This window comes from Vicia villosa, unplaced genomic scaffold (assembly GCF_029867415.1).
Source record: "Vicia villosa cultivar HV-30 ecotype Madison, WI unplaced genomic scaffold, Vvil1.0 ctg.001287F_1_1, whole genome shotgun sequence".
NCBI lineage: Eukaryota > Viridiplantae > Streptophyta > Magnoliopsida > Fabales > Fabaceae > Vicia > Vicia villosa.
The window spans coordinates 81,318-98,318 of record NW_026705561.1 but is presented as its reverse complement, the minus strand read 5'-3'; the positions used below and the strand labels follow the sequence as shown (position 1 = coordinate 98,318).

The 17,001-nt window shown below is 38.5% G+C and overlaps 1 protein-coding gene across 1 annotated transcript; it reads right to left on the bottom strand.

Moving 5' to 3' along the window:
• Nucleotides 1-15,326: 15,326 nt before the first annotated feature.
• Nucleotides 15,327-16,577, bottom strand: LOC131634382 (uncharacterized). The gene has a single exon (XM_058905047.1). The coding sequence runs from the start codon at nt 16,575-16,577 to the stop codon at nt 15,327-15,329; it is 1,251 nt and encodes a 416-aa protein (XP_058761030.1).
• Between the last annotated feature and the right edge of the window lie 424 nt (nt 16,578-17,001).

The window sequence follows — 17,001 nt, the reverse complement described above, 5'->3', positions numbered from 1 at the left end:
TTCAAGTCAATATATTATATTTGAAAGTGATTTAACATGGTTAAAACATAATAAAAAATTATATTTATAAGAGATTTAACATGGTTCAAATATGATTAAAAAATATATATTTGAAAGTGATTTTGAACACAAATGACCAATGCATGCAAGTGATTTTTTTGGAGAATAATTTGAGCACTAAAATCATCAATATAATTGCATGCTTTTTCCATACTTTTGTCATGATCATTTGATTATTACTTTGTCTTCATCAAAACAAAATAGATGGAGTGTCTTGACTTCACATTCTCCCCCTTTTTGATGATGACAAACCATTGAGCACTAAAATTATCAATATAATTGCATGCTTATACCTCAAATAATCAAGATCAATGCTATTCTTCAAAATATAATTTCTTTGATGCTAGCTTTCACACATGATGAATTTTGAGTACTTGATTTGATTAAATGCACTTTAGGCTTTTCCCATACTTTTGTCATGATCATTTGATTATTACTTTGTCTTCATCAAAACAAAATAGATGGAGTGTCTTGACTTCACATTCTCCCCCTTTTTGATGATGACAAACCATTGAAATTTGAAGTGCTTGGATCTCTTGAAAAACTTGAATCTCTTATGTGAATGCTCCCCCTATCTTTGATAACTCCCCCTTGATCAAAGCTCTTCCTTGATTCATATAGATTTTGTATCTTTCTTTTGGGCTGCTATAGTTAGAGACAAGCATACACATACACATATATATATTCTCCCCCTTTGGCATTAGCAAAAAGGATGGGAAAAGACTTTTTTAAGAATGTAGAGAAATTTACGAAAATAAAAAAAAATTTACCTATGAGTTTTACCTCATGAATGACTTCATCAGAACATTCATCTTTGGTGAATATAATTTTGAAGCCTTTGTCACAAAGTTGACTTTTGCTTAGAAGATTTTTCTTTAGTCTTTCAACATCAAGTACATCTTCAAATGGATGTGAAAGTTAGTACTCCAACTTTGCCAATGCCAAGAATTCTTCCTATAAGGTATTCCCCGTATGAAATAACCCTTGTACTTTTAGAACTAGATTTGAAAGTTAGTTTATGCCTCCCATCAAATGCTTAGAACCACCACTTACCAAAAAGCACCATAGATTTTAATTGGTCCTCAAGCAAACCTACAAAACAAATTAAGTTTGATTTGGTACCCAATGTGCTTTGGGTCCATCATAGTTAGTTCCTTTCTTAACCCACACATAATGACCACCACACTAAAATTTCTAACATAGCAAGCATTAGGTGTATGGCCACTTATACCACAATAAAAACATGTAGGAAAAACTACTTCTATATCTAGGAACATAAGATTTCTTTTTAGGAAATCTTTTCTTAGGATGGTGATGAAACACTTTAGGCTTGTTAACTTTCTCTTGGGATGTTTGGTCACTAGCCTTAACATAAACAGTTTTGTTAGAACTTGGTTTTGAGAACTTTGAATAACCAAACTCACTTTTATCATTAGAATATCTTTGTTGACTAAGGACACCCTCTAAACCAATTTGTCCTTTTTCATATCTTTCTAGGACTCTCTTTAATTGGACAATTTGAAAAGAAAGAGATTCGCAAATATTACATGTAGATTTTTTGTTTTTCTTTATCAACATATTGTTTCTTTTCAATCTCAGAATCTTTTTGCATAGTATCAATTTTCTCTTCAAGAGATTTGATTTGTTTCTCTTGTGTTGATATGGTTCTATATAGCATTTTGCATTTATTTAATAGTTCGTTTATGGCACCTTATGTATCATGATCATAAATGGAAAATTCATTACTAACCTCATCGTCTTCATCATCTGAATGGTGTGAAGCCATGAATGCTAGAGTTGCATATTCTTTGCTTTTGGAATCGGAAGATGAACTTACTTCATTATCTTCCCATGCTATATATGATTTCTTTGACTTTTTATCCTTATTTCTCTTGAATATTTATTCTTCTTTTCAAGTGTAGGGCATTCACTTTTGACATGTTGTCATACCCCAAAATTTTCCCATCATATTTTGGCTCACATAACTTTCAACTGCTCAAGGCTATACAAGACTTGTGCACACTTACTGTCTCCTAAGCAACAAGCCATAACTAGGGCTTTGCTTCTCTCCAAGTAAAATCAACTTCTGATACTTCAAGTGGACTTCATGGCCTCTCATATTTCTCATAGTATCCTCATGCCAAGTTTCAAGCTCTGATTCATAAGATTGCTCAGTCAACAGTTCTAATGGTCAACAATCGACCAGTTTGACCTAAAAGTCAACTATGGTCAAATCATAGTCAAAACTCCTGATTTTTGGTCAACATCAATAATATGAAGTCACATTCATCATTTGATCAAGGGTTGATCATGATTCATCAAGGAAAGCTCAGAAATCATCAAAAGTTCAAGTTTCTAAATTAGGGTTTTTAAACTAAAAGTCAACAGAACTTTGACTGATCATAACTTCCACATGGTTCATCAGAAATTTCCCAACTGTAATACGGTGAACTGACTTTTAAAGAAATGTCGCGGTAAGCAAAAGTCACCACCGACTTTTATTTTATCCAAATCAAAGAAAGGCCAAAAGAACAGAAAAAAACCTTTAAAGAAATTTTGAGTTCGGGGGGTAATTTATGCAAAGGGAATGTATAAGGCACCCTTTGCATTCATGGTTTTCCATGGGCTCTTAATTGCTTTGCTCTTTAGTTTTCAAAAGTGTAGAAATGAAATAAGACTTTAGCTTGTAAATAAGCGTAGCTTTTTGAAGGTTTTTGAGAAAAGAGTAGAAAAAGAATGTAAACCAGAGCAAGCAATTAGGAGCTAATTACCTTAACAGTGTAAAAGAGTTCTTTTAGCCTTTCAGGGCTATCCATACCATAGGAGGGTAGGAAGTCCTTTTATTTGGAGGTTGAAGGGTCGTCGTAGTTATCGTTCGCCATAAGACTGTCCCTGTCATGAAGAGGGCAGGTAGTCTAAGGGAAGGATAAGAATAGTCATTATTAGGCAACCAAGAGGACACCTCAGCAATCGAAAGGGACTATCACATCATTTGTAGGCAACCTCGAGGGACGAGATCATATAACCGAATCGAAGGCATCATCATTGGGACTTATGATCTTTTGTGATGAGAATGAACTGAGGGCAACATTTGCTGAGGCGTCCTCGTATCCGAGGGACTTGACTATTCTGCACTGAAAAGGCAACAAGGCAACATGCAATAGGCAACAAAAGAGGTTACCATAAAAGGTGTGTGGGTGCACAATCACGTGGTTGATTCAGATATATTATCTTGTAAATTAGTTATTCTAATTCAGTTCGAAGTTTTCACGCCCTAAATTACTAACCACGCAGTTATAATGCATAACAGTTTAAGTGCTTTCAAGACCACACAATACAACCCAGGAGCAGTTACAAAACATAGCCATGAGGAAGGGGGAAAAAGCAATAATATAACCCCATAAAACAATGGGTTAAACACAAGTAATAATTAAAGAAAAATCGAGTTTAGGGTTACCGAAGGTTTGAGCTTTGATCGGTTGGTTAACCCTGAAAATCAATGAAGGCAAAAAGAGGGGTGAGTGTAGGAGTAATTCATTGACGGTTGAAGCAAACCCTAATTTAAGACATAAGTCAAAAATAACAGTAAAATGATATTTAAATAAGAAAAGAATTAGAACTTAGCTTTTCGATTGGTATGACGCGTGTCTGAAGGATCCTGGGGTAACCCTGAAAATTTGCACAAAGAAAAGAACTTTTTAGTGCATGAGTGATCTAACGACAAACCTCGCAAACCCTGATTTAGGGCACAAGTTAACCATGGTTAATAAAATAAATAAAAACCAAATTAAATAATTATTGGTTTTCAAACTAATTAATTAAATTGGCAAAATAAATTTTCGATTAAATTATCTAACCTAATAAGTAATTTAATCAATTAACAATTAAAAAAACTAAATTAAATTAATCATTTAATAAAAAAACTATTATTAACACTTAAATTAAATTAATTAATTAATTATGAAATAAAAGTTATTAAAAACAAATGATTATATATATATATATATATAAAGAAATTTAAAAGAAGTTTTAATTAAAAGAAAGTTTAGTAAAGTAAAAAAAAACAAAAGAAAATAAATAAACAAAACTAAATTATACAATTAAAAATAAAAAATTTGGGAAACTTAGCTGTGGATCCAGTGTGGTGCATCCTTGAGGGTCTATGGTAGGCTGGCATTGTATGGTCCTTCAGATCAGGATCAAGAGAGATCCAAAGGTCTGCGCATGATGGTGCATCGTGGTTGCACGTGGGTCAATCGCACCGGATCTGAACATAGACAAATGTATTGAATTTAGAAAAAAACAACGTCACTCGTGGGTATCGAACCCAGGTGACTCCACTCAAACTCCAACGCCCTTCGCCATCTGTACTAGTCCACTTTAGCTGTTAATAACCCAACAAAAATAGGATATGAAGAAAACATATATATTTTTTAAAAGGTGAAACGCGTGCGCTGCCTGGGGTCGTCTTCCCCGTTTTGGAATCTGGTTTTTTTCGCCTCTACGAACCTGCTGCAATTTAGCTATGAAATCCTTCATAGCCAATACCTGTAAATCGTGATGTATGAGGGACGATTCTGAATGCGTGAGGCCTTGGAGATGATCGAGATAGCTTCAGAGAACGTTCAGGAAGCTTATTTGATCCTTCAAAATCTCTTAAAATGCCCTGCAATTCGTATCCGATTTGAAGTTTTTCCTTGGATTTGGGAGCTTTGCACCGAGTCCTTCTTGACAACCAACAATCCTCCTCTGCCTCTGAATACGTTTATGTACTTATAGGGCTTGTATTAGGTCAGCAAAATTACATCCAATCTTGGTGATTTGTAAGATTGATATTTGATTTGGTCATGATATGCAAAGTTTCCAAATTTGCTTAAATCTTCTCCCCATCATCCCAATATTATTTGTCACGAAAATTACATCACATATATGTCATTTAATGATTGATTTTGATTGGAAATAAAAGAACAAATCAATCCTCCATATTTTTTTTCAATTATTTGATTTAAATTCCATTTTAAATGAATAATAATTCAATAAAAATAGAATAAAAATCATATATCATGGGATTATGATTGGACACTATTAGTGACTTGGGGAACAAGCTTGGATCATAAAATATTGGGCCTATTTGCAAGAAAATTCATTTTGAACCCTTTTACTTCACATTTTTTCTCTTAAAATCGACCAACTTTGACAGGGCATATCTACCTCAATTTTTAAGATATGAAGGAGTTCTATGACTTTTTGGAAACCTTAGGATGTCCTTTACAAACCAATTTGGAAGCTTTTTTCCATTTGAATATTTTATCTTGATGATATTGGCTTTGACAAAAAACTGCTTTTAGTTGACTTTCAAAAAGGACCTATAATCTTTTGATCCATATCTGTCAAATGAAGCATTTTTGGACTTGGCTTGTGAGATACAAAATTATAGATACTTCAATTTCCTTCAAAATGAGCTTTGGATGGGAAATTTCTGATGTTCCATGTGGGAGTTATGGCTGGTCAAAGTTGAGTTGACTTTCTCCTATGAAACCCTAATTTAGAACTTTTTGAATTTATTGATTTCTGATTTTTTTTCTTGATGAATCATGATCAATCCTTGATCAAATGATGAATTATACTTCAAAATAAGGTGGTTGACAAAAAATCAGGAGTTTTGACTGTACTTTGACCACAGATGACTTTTAGGTCAAATTAGTCGACTGTTGACTCTCTGAGCAATTGACTGGTCAATCCTTGGAATTGAAACCTGAATTTTGTCATGGAGATAGTTTGAAACATCATAAGCCATATGAAATGCATTGGAGCCTTTGATTCATTGGTTTTCTTCAGAGAAATCAAAACCCTAATTCCTTAAGCCATTGTTTATGAGGGTGTATCATTGAGCATTGCACTTCGATATGAGTTTGAATAAGAGAAATGGGATGGGAAAATTTTGGGGTATGACAGCTGCCCCTGTTCAATTTTCTTAAACCTAAAGATGTAGAGTGGTTTGTATGCCAATCGATATCTGAAGGTGGAAGAAGATTAAACACTAGAGTACCCAAAAATTTGTACCATCGGAGATGGGCTTAGAGATGCCATCCGAATATTGAGAATATGGAGTGGGCTTTAAGATGCCACTTGTCTTGAAAGTCAGAATAAATCGTACGTTAGACTATATCTGAACTTGAAGTGTTGGGAAAGTAGTTGTTGAATGTTAGTCGTGCCAGCACCGTTCGTAGTGACTGAATTAGACTTTGGAAAAGTTGATCGTGTCTACACCATTCGTGATGATAGAATTAGATATTTGCAGGTTGATCGTGTCAGCACCGTTCGTAGTAACTGAATTAGATCTTTTGTCGTGTCAGCACCGTTCATAGTAACTGAATTAGACGCTGGAAAATTGATCATGTCCACACCGTTCGTGATGATGGAATTAGATCTTGGAAAGTTGACCGTGTCAGTACCGTTTGTAGTAACTGAATTAGATCTTTTTGTCGTGTCAGCACCGTTCGTAGTAACTGAATTAGACTTGGAGAGATGATCATGTCCACACCGTTCGTGATGATGGAATTAGATCTTGGAAGGTTGATCGTGTCAGTACCGTTCATAGTAACTGAATTAGATCTTTTTGTCGTGTTAGCACCGTTCGTAGTAACTGAATTAGACTTAGAGAGATGATCGTATCCACACCGTTTGTGATGATGGAATTAGATCTTGGAAGGTTGACCGTGTTAGTACCGTTCGTAGTTACTGAATTAGATCTTTGAAGATTGGATATTTTGTTTGTACCTGTATCCTGAGGAAGGTAAAGTTAGTCTTTATGCAATGTCATGATGCATGTATTATGTGATGAGTTTCTCAAAATAAATGAGAAATTTGTATGTTGTGAATAAGTTTATCATGAGACACTTATATGAAATGTATGGATATGTGTATGATGTATGAACATGATTTATGCTATCTAGAGTATCTTGATCGAGAAAATAGATCTCTATGTCATTGTGATTTTGATGTCTGGTCTTGTTTTGAAGATGCTCAGCTGGGGATTTATGATTTCTGCTTGGGGATGAGAGTCTTTTGAATGATTAATCTTGATGTACCCTGATTGGGGATAAGAGAGTTGAATGACCCTGTTTGGAAGACAGAGAAGTATCGGAGAATCGGCACTGTCGAAGATGTAAACTCCGTTGGGGGGCTGAATCTCTGTTGTGAAGAGGACTTTTGATGATTACTCTGTGGGGATTCCTCCAGACTATTGACTCTGAGGACGAACCTCTGGATTACTTAGACATTGTCTAATTGCCTTCTCTGTTGTATACAAACATACATATATTTTGCAAAGGAAAGGATAAATGTTAATCATGTTCATATGCACATGTTCATTCAAGATTATCATTGGACGTTTGCGCATTCGAAAATAAGAAAAATTCAGGACTGTAGAAAATAAATGACTTGTATTAAGAAAGAGCCATGAATAGGCAAGACAACAGGAGAACATTTGTGTGCTTTCTGAAAAGATACAAAATAAAACAAAAGAAAAATAGCTATGTGGAAACAATCCTATTGAGTTTCAACTCTGCTATTGCCATTATGTCTTCGAGCATCTCATCCCTTGCTTGTTGGAGAAAAGTGATTGAATATGTCCGTACCCTTTGAATTTGATATTGTTGATGAAATTGAATGATGGATAATCTGAACGAGACATAGTCATACACTTTAATCCTTAACTTTTGCCTAGGCCGCCTTTTCAGGTTTTCAGCCTACTAGGATACCCTTTTTTGCCCAAGTCGCCCTTTCAGGTTTTCAACTTGCCGGGTGTACATTTTTTATATATATCCCTAATTTTTGCCCGAATCATTTTGGTTCATCGGGATGCCCTTACTTTTGCCTAGGTACGCCGACCTAGCGGGTCCTATTTATGCGTAGTATTTTTTGACTATGTCTGCGTTCACAGGGTGTGGAAAGTCATCACCATCCATAGTAGTGAGTATCATTGCTCCTCCGGAGAATATCTTCTTGATTACGAATGGTCCTTCATATGTGGGAGTCCACTTGCCCCTAGGATCACCTTGTGGTAGAATAATTCGCTTTATAACTAAGTCATCAGTCTGGTATGCTTGTTGCTTGACTCTTTTGTTGAATGCCTTGATCATACGCTTCTGATATAACTGCCCATGACAAATAGCCGCAAGCCTCTTCTCATCAATTAAGTTTATCTGGTCTAGTCGAGTCTGGATCCATTCATCTTCGTCTAACTCTGCGTCCTTCATGATCCTCAGAGACGGAATATGAATTTCAATCGGTAATACAGCTTCCATGCCATAGACTAGTGAGAACGGGGTTGCCCCAATTGAAGTACGTGCTGAGGTGCGGTAACCATGAAGAGCAAATGGTAACATCTCATGCCAATCTTTGTAAGTAACAGTCATTTTTAGTACAATCTTCTTTATGTTCTTGTTGGCGGCCTCCACTGCGCCATTCATCTTTGGTCTATAAAGAGAAGAATTGTGATGCTTTATCTTGAACTGCGTGCAGAGTTCGGTAATCATCTTATTGTTCAGGTTGGTACCATTGTCTGTGATAATCCTTTCGGGGAAGCCATACCGACATATGAGGTTATGCTTAATGAATCGGTCTACCACATTCTTGGTAACGGAAGCAAATGAAGCAGCTTCTACCCATTTGGTGAAGTAATCAATGGCTACAAGGATGAAACGATTTCCATTAGAAGTATTAGGTTTGATTTCCCCGATCATATCAATGCCCCACATTGCAGAAGGCCAAGGAGCATTCAGAACATTCAGTGGAACTGGAGGTACGTGTACTTTGTCAGCATAGATCTGGAACTTGTGACAAGTTCTAGAATGCTGATGGCAGTCAGTTTCCATAGTAGACCAGTAGTAACTCGCTCTCAAGATCTTTTTAGTCATAGTATGTCCACTAGAGTGAGTTCCAAAGATACCGTCATGCATATCTTCCATAATCTCTTCTGCTTCCTTCTTGTTCACACAACGAAGCAGAGTTGAATCGTGATTGCGCTTGTATAGGGTACCATTACTCAGGAAGAATTTTGAAGCAAATCTTCTCAAGAACTTCTTGTCATTGATAGATGCCCCTTCAGGGTATTCCTGAGCTTCGAGATATCTTTTTACTTCATGAAACCATGGCTTTTCTTCAACCTCGTCAGTAGCTATCTCGTAACAATATGCCGGTTCATCATGCCTTTCTATGATAACTATAGGGGCTTCGTTGTCCCATCTGACCTTGAACATTGATGACATAGTAGCTAATGCGTCCGCTAATTGATTTTCCTCTCGGGGAATATGTTCAAAAGTAATCTCTTTGAAGTGAGGAATCAAAGATAATACCAGATCCTTGTAAGGCATGAGATTAGGATGCTTCGTGTCCCATTGTCCTTTGATCTGACTAATTACTGGGGTCGAATCCCCATATACTTCCAAGAACTTGATCCTTAAGTCGATAGCAGCTCTGAGACCCAAGATACACGCTTCATACTCAACCATATTGTTGGTACAATCAAAACACAGTCTTGCTGTAAATGGAGTGTGTCCACCTGCTGGAGAGATAATTACATCGCCAATACCATTACCAAGTGCATTCGAAGCTCCGTCAAAAACCATGGTCCATCGGGATCCTGGTTCAGGTCCTTCATCCGGACTAGGTTGTTCATAATCAGTAACAAGCATAACATCCTCATTTGGGAATTCAAAACTCATTGATTGATAATCATCCACAGCTTGTTGGGCCAAGTGGTCTGCCAATACACTTCCCTTGATTGCTTTCTGCGTTGTGTACTGAATGTCGTATTCTGTTAGTATCATTTGCCATCTTGCTATTCGTCCGGAGAGAGCGTGTTTCTCAAATACATACTTGATAGGATCCATTCTAGAGATCAACAAAGTGGTATGGTTTAACATATACTGTCTCCGTCGGCGAGCAGCCCATGCCAAAGCACAGCAAGTTTTCTCGAGCAGTGAGTATCTTGTTTCACAGTCGGTAAACTTTTTGCTAAGGTAGTATATTGCATGCTCTTTTCGACCAGACTCGTCATGTTGCCCCAGTACACACCCCATTGAGTTCTCCAATACTGTTAGGTACATAATTAGAGGCCTTACTTCAACCGGTGGTATCATAATCAGAGGTTCTTGAAGGTACTTTTTGATCTTGTCAAAGGCTTCTTGACATTGGTCATTCCATTTCACTACTTGATCTTTCCTCAGTAACTTGAAGATCGGCTCACAAGTGGCGGTCAGATGGGAAATAAACCTGGCAATGTAGTTCAAGCGTCCCAAGAATCCTCTAACTTCTTTCTCATTCCGTGGAACCGACATTTCTTGTATGGCTTTTACTTTCGCAGGGTCGACTTCAATACCTTTACTGCTAACAACGAACCCTAGTAGCTTACCAGACCTCACGCCAAAAGTACACTTGTTCGGGTTCAGTCTTAACTTGTATTTCTTCAACCTATCAAACAACTTCTGCAGGTGGACCAGACGTTCTTCTTCAGTGTTGGACTTTGCAATCATATCATCAACATAAACCTCTACCTCTTTATGAATCATATCATGGAATAGAGCTATCATTTCACGTTGATAAGTTGCCCCTGCGTTCTTCAACCCGAATGGCATGACTTTGTAACAGAAGGTGCCCCAAGGAGTAGTGAAAGTCATCTTTTCCATGTCTTTGAGCGCCATCTTAATCTGATTGTAACCTGAGAAACCATCCATGAAGGAAAACACTTTGCATTGTGAGGTACTGTCAACTAGGATATCAATATATGGTAGGGGAAAATCATCTTTAGGACTTGCTCGATTCAAATCTCTATAGTCCACACACATTCTGACTTTTCCGTCCTTCTTAGGTACCGGTACTATATTGGCGATCCATGGTGGATAACTCACAACTTTCAGGAAACCGGCATTGAAATGTTTCTCAACCTCTTCTTTGATCTTCTGAGCTATGTCAGGTCTGCTTCTTCGTAACTTCTGTTTAACCAGAGGACTGTTTTCTTTGATAGGTAGACGGTGAACCGCAATATCAGTATCGAGTCCAGGCATATCTTCGCAGGACCAAGCAAAGATCTCAACATTGTCTCGTAACATCTGAATTAATCTCTATTTGACCACATCCTCTAGTTCAGCCCCTATCTTGATTTCTTTCTTTTCTTCGTCGGTGCCTATATTCACAACCTCAATTGGCTCTTCATGCGGCTGTATAGTCTTTTCTTCTTGCTCTAGTAATCTTGAAAGTTCTCTGGGCACTTCGCAATCTTCCTCACCTTCATCCTCAGCTTGGTAGATCGAATTTTCAAAGTCATATTTAGCAATAGCAGAGTCGTTATCAATAGGATCCAGAGTGGATATGGATCTGCAGTGCATTATGTGGGTGTGTGTAAGAACACATAGCTAAAGAAAAGTAAAGAAAATAAAAGCGAACACACAATTTGAATACGAAACGTCCAATGCTTTTATTGAATGAAAATATGCTTATCAAATGACAAGCCCTAACAAATGGACCGTTGTGCCTCGGGCAAGACACACGACTTTAAATTTTATTGTTTATTGAAGTACAAGAAATAAAACTGGGAAACATAAAAGCAAAAAAAAACTAGAAATGGCAATTACTCCCGACTATAGGAGATAGAAACAATGTCTTCAGTCTTCCAGTTGTCCAGCCCTTTTTCAGGTGTAGGAAAGATCCACTTGTCTAGGTTGCAATCATCTTCATCTTCTCCTATGGCATTGACCCCTTTGCTGATGAAACGATACTTCAAACCTTCTGGGCGAGAGTGTTGTTCTCCATTATGATTTTTAACAGTGCAGCCTAGACCCCATTTGTTGGATTTGTAGAAAATATCAGGGAGTTGCCCCCAGATAGTACAACCACCTTATTCTACCACCGCCCTAGCATATTTTAGAGAAACCATTGTAGGAGAAATTCTAGTAACTTTAGGAGCAGTGTAGGCAGGCTTAGCCTCAGGAGCCACTTGAGGGACCAATTCAAACGCCTGTCAGGGAGATTCAAAGGCTTCCCCAGTAAGCTCAACATAGTTGGTCTCATCTATAAAGCTTACCACGTATTCTTCTTCACCATACACAGTGACAATCTTGCCCTTCGCTGGATATTTTCAGTTTTTGATGCAGAGTAGAAGTCACATCATTTGCCCCATGTATCCAAGGGCGCCCAAGTAGACAGGAATAAGCGGGATGAATGTCCATCACATAGAACACAGTGTTGAAAGTCTGAGAACCTACTCTAATTGGGAGCTTCACTTCACCATATACCGTACTTATTGAACCATCGAAAGCTTTCACTATCACATCACTGGATTTCAGCACGATTCCTTCAGGGTTGAGTTTGTCCAATGCCAACTTGGGTAGTACATTCAGAGATGAACCATTGTCAACTAATACGTGGGCTAGAGTGGTGCCCCCACATTCAATGGAAATGTGTAGCGCCTTGTTATGATTCTTTTCACTGGGGCTCAGGTCAACATCATAAAACCCAAGGTAATTGTCTGTCGTTAGATTTGTGATACAATTCTCAAGTTGGGTGACAAAAATCTCTTGTGGCACATGGGCAGCCTCTAGAAACTTCATCATAGCTTTGGCGTGAGTCTTGGAGCAACTTAGGAGTGACAACATGGAGATCTTGGAGGGAGTGTGCCCTATCTGTTCAACAATGTCATAATCACTCTTGCGGATGATCTTCAAGAACTCATTTGCTTCTTCAGGAGATGGATTTTCAGTAACAGTCTCAACTGGTGTCTGGATGGGTCCATGCAACGGTCCTTTGCCTCGGATATCAGCATTCTGACTAAGAGTAGGGGTACCAGCAGGTGCAGCAGTGTTTGGGGAGATTTCTAGAGAAAACACTCTTCCGCTTCTTGTCACTTTACTAGTTCCAGCAATATTACCCACATCAGGATTAACGTATTCAACAACCTTGTCGGATACAAGCTCTTGTTTAACCCCCTGAATATAGACCTCAGCACCATAGTTCCATAGGATGGCCTTATCATAAAAATATGGAATTGGACCAGGCTTATTGATGATCACAGGAGGCACACGGGGTTCAGCAGAAATTTTGAATGGAGCCTTAGTAGGGATCTTCAACGGAGCTTTGGAAATTACCGACACGTCTTCAATCTTCAAGCCACGGGAGAAACCTTCGCACAAATTCTCTATAGAAGGAATCTTTTCAAACCTGATAGTGCGTCGATCCATCCAGTGTTGAATTCCTCTTTTCAGATTCTCACAACCATTGGGTTGGGATGCACAATAATAACAACCTAGGTCGCACCCTGGAAATAAACCGGCTTGCAGGAGCTTTTTCTTGATATCCAGAAGTGGAGTTGACAGATCTCTCACATCATAGACATGGACCGTGTCCATGATAGCATTAACGGTTTTGTCATGTTTTGGCATAGGGGCAGTAATAACATTCAAAGTTTCTGGAGGTTCGAACTCGATTTCGCCGGCATCTATCATGTCTTGAATCTTATTTTTCAATGCCCAGCAATTATCAGCATGGTGTCCAGCTCAATTGGAGTGGTACACACATTTTGCATTAGGTTCATAGTTTGGAGATGTAGGAGTGACATTCTTCGGAGGATCTCTTATAGTGATCAAATTGGCCTTCAACAGATGTTGCAAGGCTTGAGATAAAGGCATGTTGATCTTAGTGAATTGCCTTCTAGGTGCGTCTGACCTACGCTGATACCCTTGTCTGGGGGTTTGCTGAGGTGTTGGTGCAGAGATTAGAACGGCCCCAACAGACTGATTCTGATCATTCTTATTACGGCCCCACTGACTATGAACAACATTAGACTCATTTCTTCCATGGTATGGCTTCTTTGCAGTACCAGAGGTGGCGCCTACTTGAATCTTCCCACTTCGAATACCACTTTCAACACGTTCTCCGGTTAATATGAGGACAGTAAAACCAGATGAAGAACTACCCAGCAGGTGGCTATAGAACGACCCAGTTAGTGTACCCATGAACATACCAATTCTCTATCAGTCAAAGAAGGTTGAACTCTTCCAGCTAGATCCCTCCACTTTTGAGCATACTCCTTGAAACTTTCCTTAGACCCCATAGACATGCTTTGCAATTGCATGCGGGTTGGTGCGAGGTCAGCATTGTATTGATATTTCTTGTAGAAAGCAGCAGCCATGTCCTCCCAGGTGCGAATGCTGGCACTCTCCAGTTGATAGTACCATTCCAGTTGAGTCCCAGACAAACTCTCTTGGAAGAAATGAATCCACAGTCTCTTGTCTTCAGTATGAGGTTGGATCTTCCTCACATACGATCTCAGATGCATCTTGGGGCAAGATACTCCATCATATTTAGCAAAGGTTGGAGTCTTGAACTTTGGAGGAATGATGACTCCAGGAATGAGCCCTAGCTCCTCAAAATCCAGCCCAGGTACCTTCTGAATTTCCATATTTCTCAACCGTTCCTCTAGTAGCCTGTACCTCTCATCAGGATAGTCTTCTTCATGGAAGTAGTCTTCCTCATTATCATCTTGATTAGCAGAGCCTACATTGCTTCCGGCGTTGGTCTTGATACTAGCATCATCATCTTCTTCCTCGTCTTTGGGAATTTCAGTTTCTTCAGCCCTTTTGAGAGGGCCTTTGAATCTTCTTCCCAGGTTGAGAACACCCACTGGTTTCTTAGCCTTCTTTTTCTTCTTAGTTAGAAGGGATTTCAGCTCGTCTTGTCCTTTAGAAAAATTCAGGATCAAAGCTTGGAACTCGGCATTCTAGGCCTGGAGATTCTTGATAGATTGTTCGAGATCCATTTCCTTACTGAAATAAACAGCGGAAAGATGAGAAACCTGTTTACAAAATCCTGTGATGTAATGTTTATGAATGATATGTTTATGCTTATGCAATGTTTCCAAAGAATTAAAGGATTTTTAACACATATTAAAATAAAAGCAAAAATATTAATTCTCTTATAAAAATATAATGTTATGAAAATAATAGTTACATCAAAAGGTGCTGAAAATATAAAATAAAATATAACATAAAAATAATAGAAATCAGTTCACGTCGGTGCTTTCTCTTTAAACTTCTGATCTCTTCTTTGTGAGCTTTCATCATCTCGTTTCTTTCTTGGACGAGTCTATCAATCTCTTTTTCCCATGATTGTATCTGATCTGGAGAGACGAAATCCTCAATCTTCCATTTACGGGAGAAATAGTCAAGCATACTATCACGCTCTTTGGCATTGGCTACCAACACCGCTTTTTATGCCTCAACATCTCGTAGGCGCCTTTCGAGATCATCCTTTTCTCTTCTTAAAGAAGCAATAGTAGCAGCCAGGTCTTCATTTGGAGCGGGAACATAAGGCTCCAAAACCACAGGAATGACCGGAGGGGTAACCCTTGGCACAACAGGAGTATCAGATGGATATGGCATACCATACTCAACAACTCGATCATAAATCCACCTAAAATAAAGATCTGAAGGGATGTAGTTCCTTAGTCCCAATTCTCTCGTACCTACTTTCTTTACCTTGGACCAAGCTCTATTAAACAACTTCTTCTTCTCGGTTGTATCTGAATCATAATCAAAGTTTTCCGCACTAAGGTATATGGAGCGGGGTTTGTCTTTCAAAGCGAAACCAAACTGATGTCGAGCTAATATGGGGTTATAAGTTATTCCTCCTCGGGTACCAAGAAGAGGTACATTTGGGAAATCTCCGCAACTATCAAACAAATGGGTTCCTTCAAACTCTTTTTGGTTCCAAACGATATCATCGTAAGAAAGCCTCATGACTCTTTGAACCCAAGTCCAACCTTCTTCGTTCTTTATCATGGAACGGGGTAAGCGCGAAATAAACCACTTATGCAATAAAGGTGCGCATCCAAGAATACAACCTTTTCCTCTAGATGATCGATGATGGATGGAATGCAATAAGTCACCCAATAAGGTAGGAACGGGATTATTGCTGATGAAGATCTTAATGGCAATCACATCCACAATTTTGTCATAACGAGGGAACAAAACTTGCCCATAGATCAGGAAAGCGAGGACTTTTTCAAGAGCATCCATACTCGCAGCATTAATCAAGATTTCAGCTTGACTATACAAGAAGTCAATAGGCAAACCAGTATATTCTCCTTTATTCACCCAAGCCTTTTTGATTTCTGATCGAGGCAAATGCAATGCAGCAGCAACATCTTCCAACTCAGGAATCTCTTCTTCACCAGTGTAGGGTATCTGATCAAGTACCGGTAATCCTATTATAGAGGAAAATTCCTCTAATGTGGGAACCAGCTGAAAGTGTCTATAAGTAAAGCAATGAAGGAGAGGATCATAAAACTGGATCATGGTGTTGAGGAGCGCTTCATCCACTTTGGTTCGTACTAGGCTGATTAATCTGTTAAGAGACTCAGAAAGCACAAAAGCACCAGAAATATTATCACAAAGAATCTTTAGAGATGTAGGCACTCCCTTGAAGCTGAGGCAGAAAGGCTTACGAACTTTCATTTCCATGACATACAAAACAAATTATGTTTAACAGTCCTTTAATTCCTTGGAATGGGTTAGCCATGATATGTATGAATGATGCATGGATGCATGAGTCACAGACATAGATAAGTCCACACAAATCACACAATTTCCTTAGGCTCGGCTTGCATGGAGTTTGACCATATGAGAAATTTCAGCAACGGGTTCTACCAGTGACCCAGAATTGTCAGCCCCCTCTAAAGCACCCTCGAACATGGTACATGCATACCACGCAATGATACTTTAGGAAGAAACCTATCTAAGCTGTAGTATCGGGTCGCGACCATAACTTGGCATGCACCAAGAATAACCCTCCCACTACGTTCCTAAAAGTTAAGATGGGTTAAAGGTGACTAAAGGCCCCTGAGCTCCGACGCACCCAAAGATACACGCGTAAACCTCTCTCATG

Coding starts and splice junctions, on each gene's coding strand:
- LOC131634382 (XM_058905047.1), bottom strand. CDS start 16,577: ATGGAAATGAAAGTTCGTAAGCCTTTCTGCCTCAGCTTCAAGGGAGTG.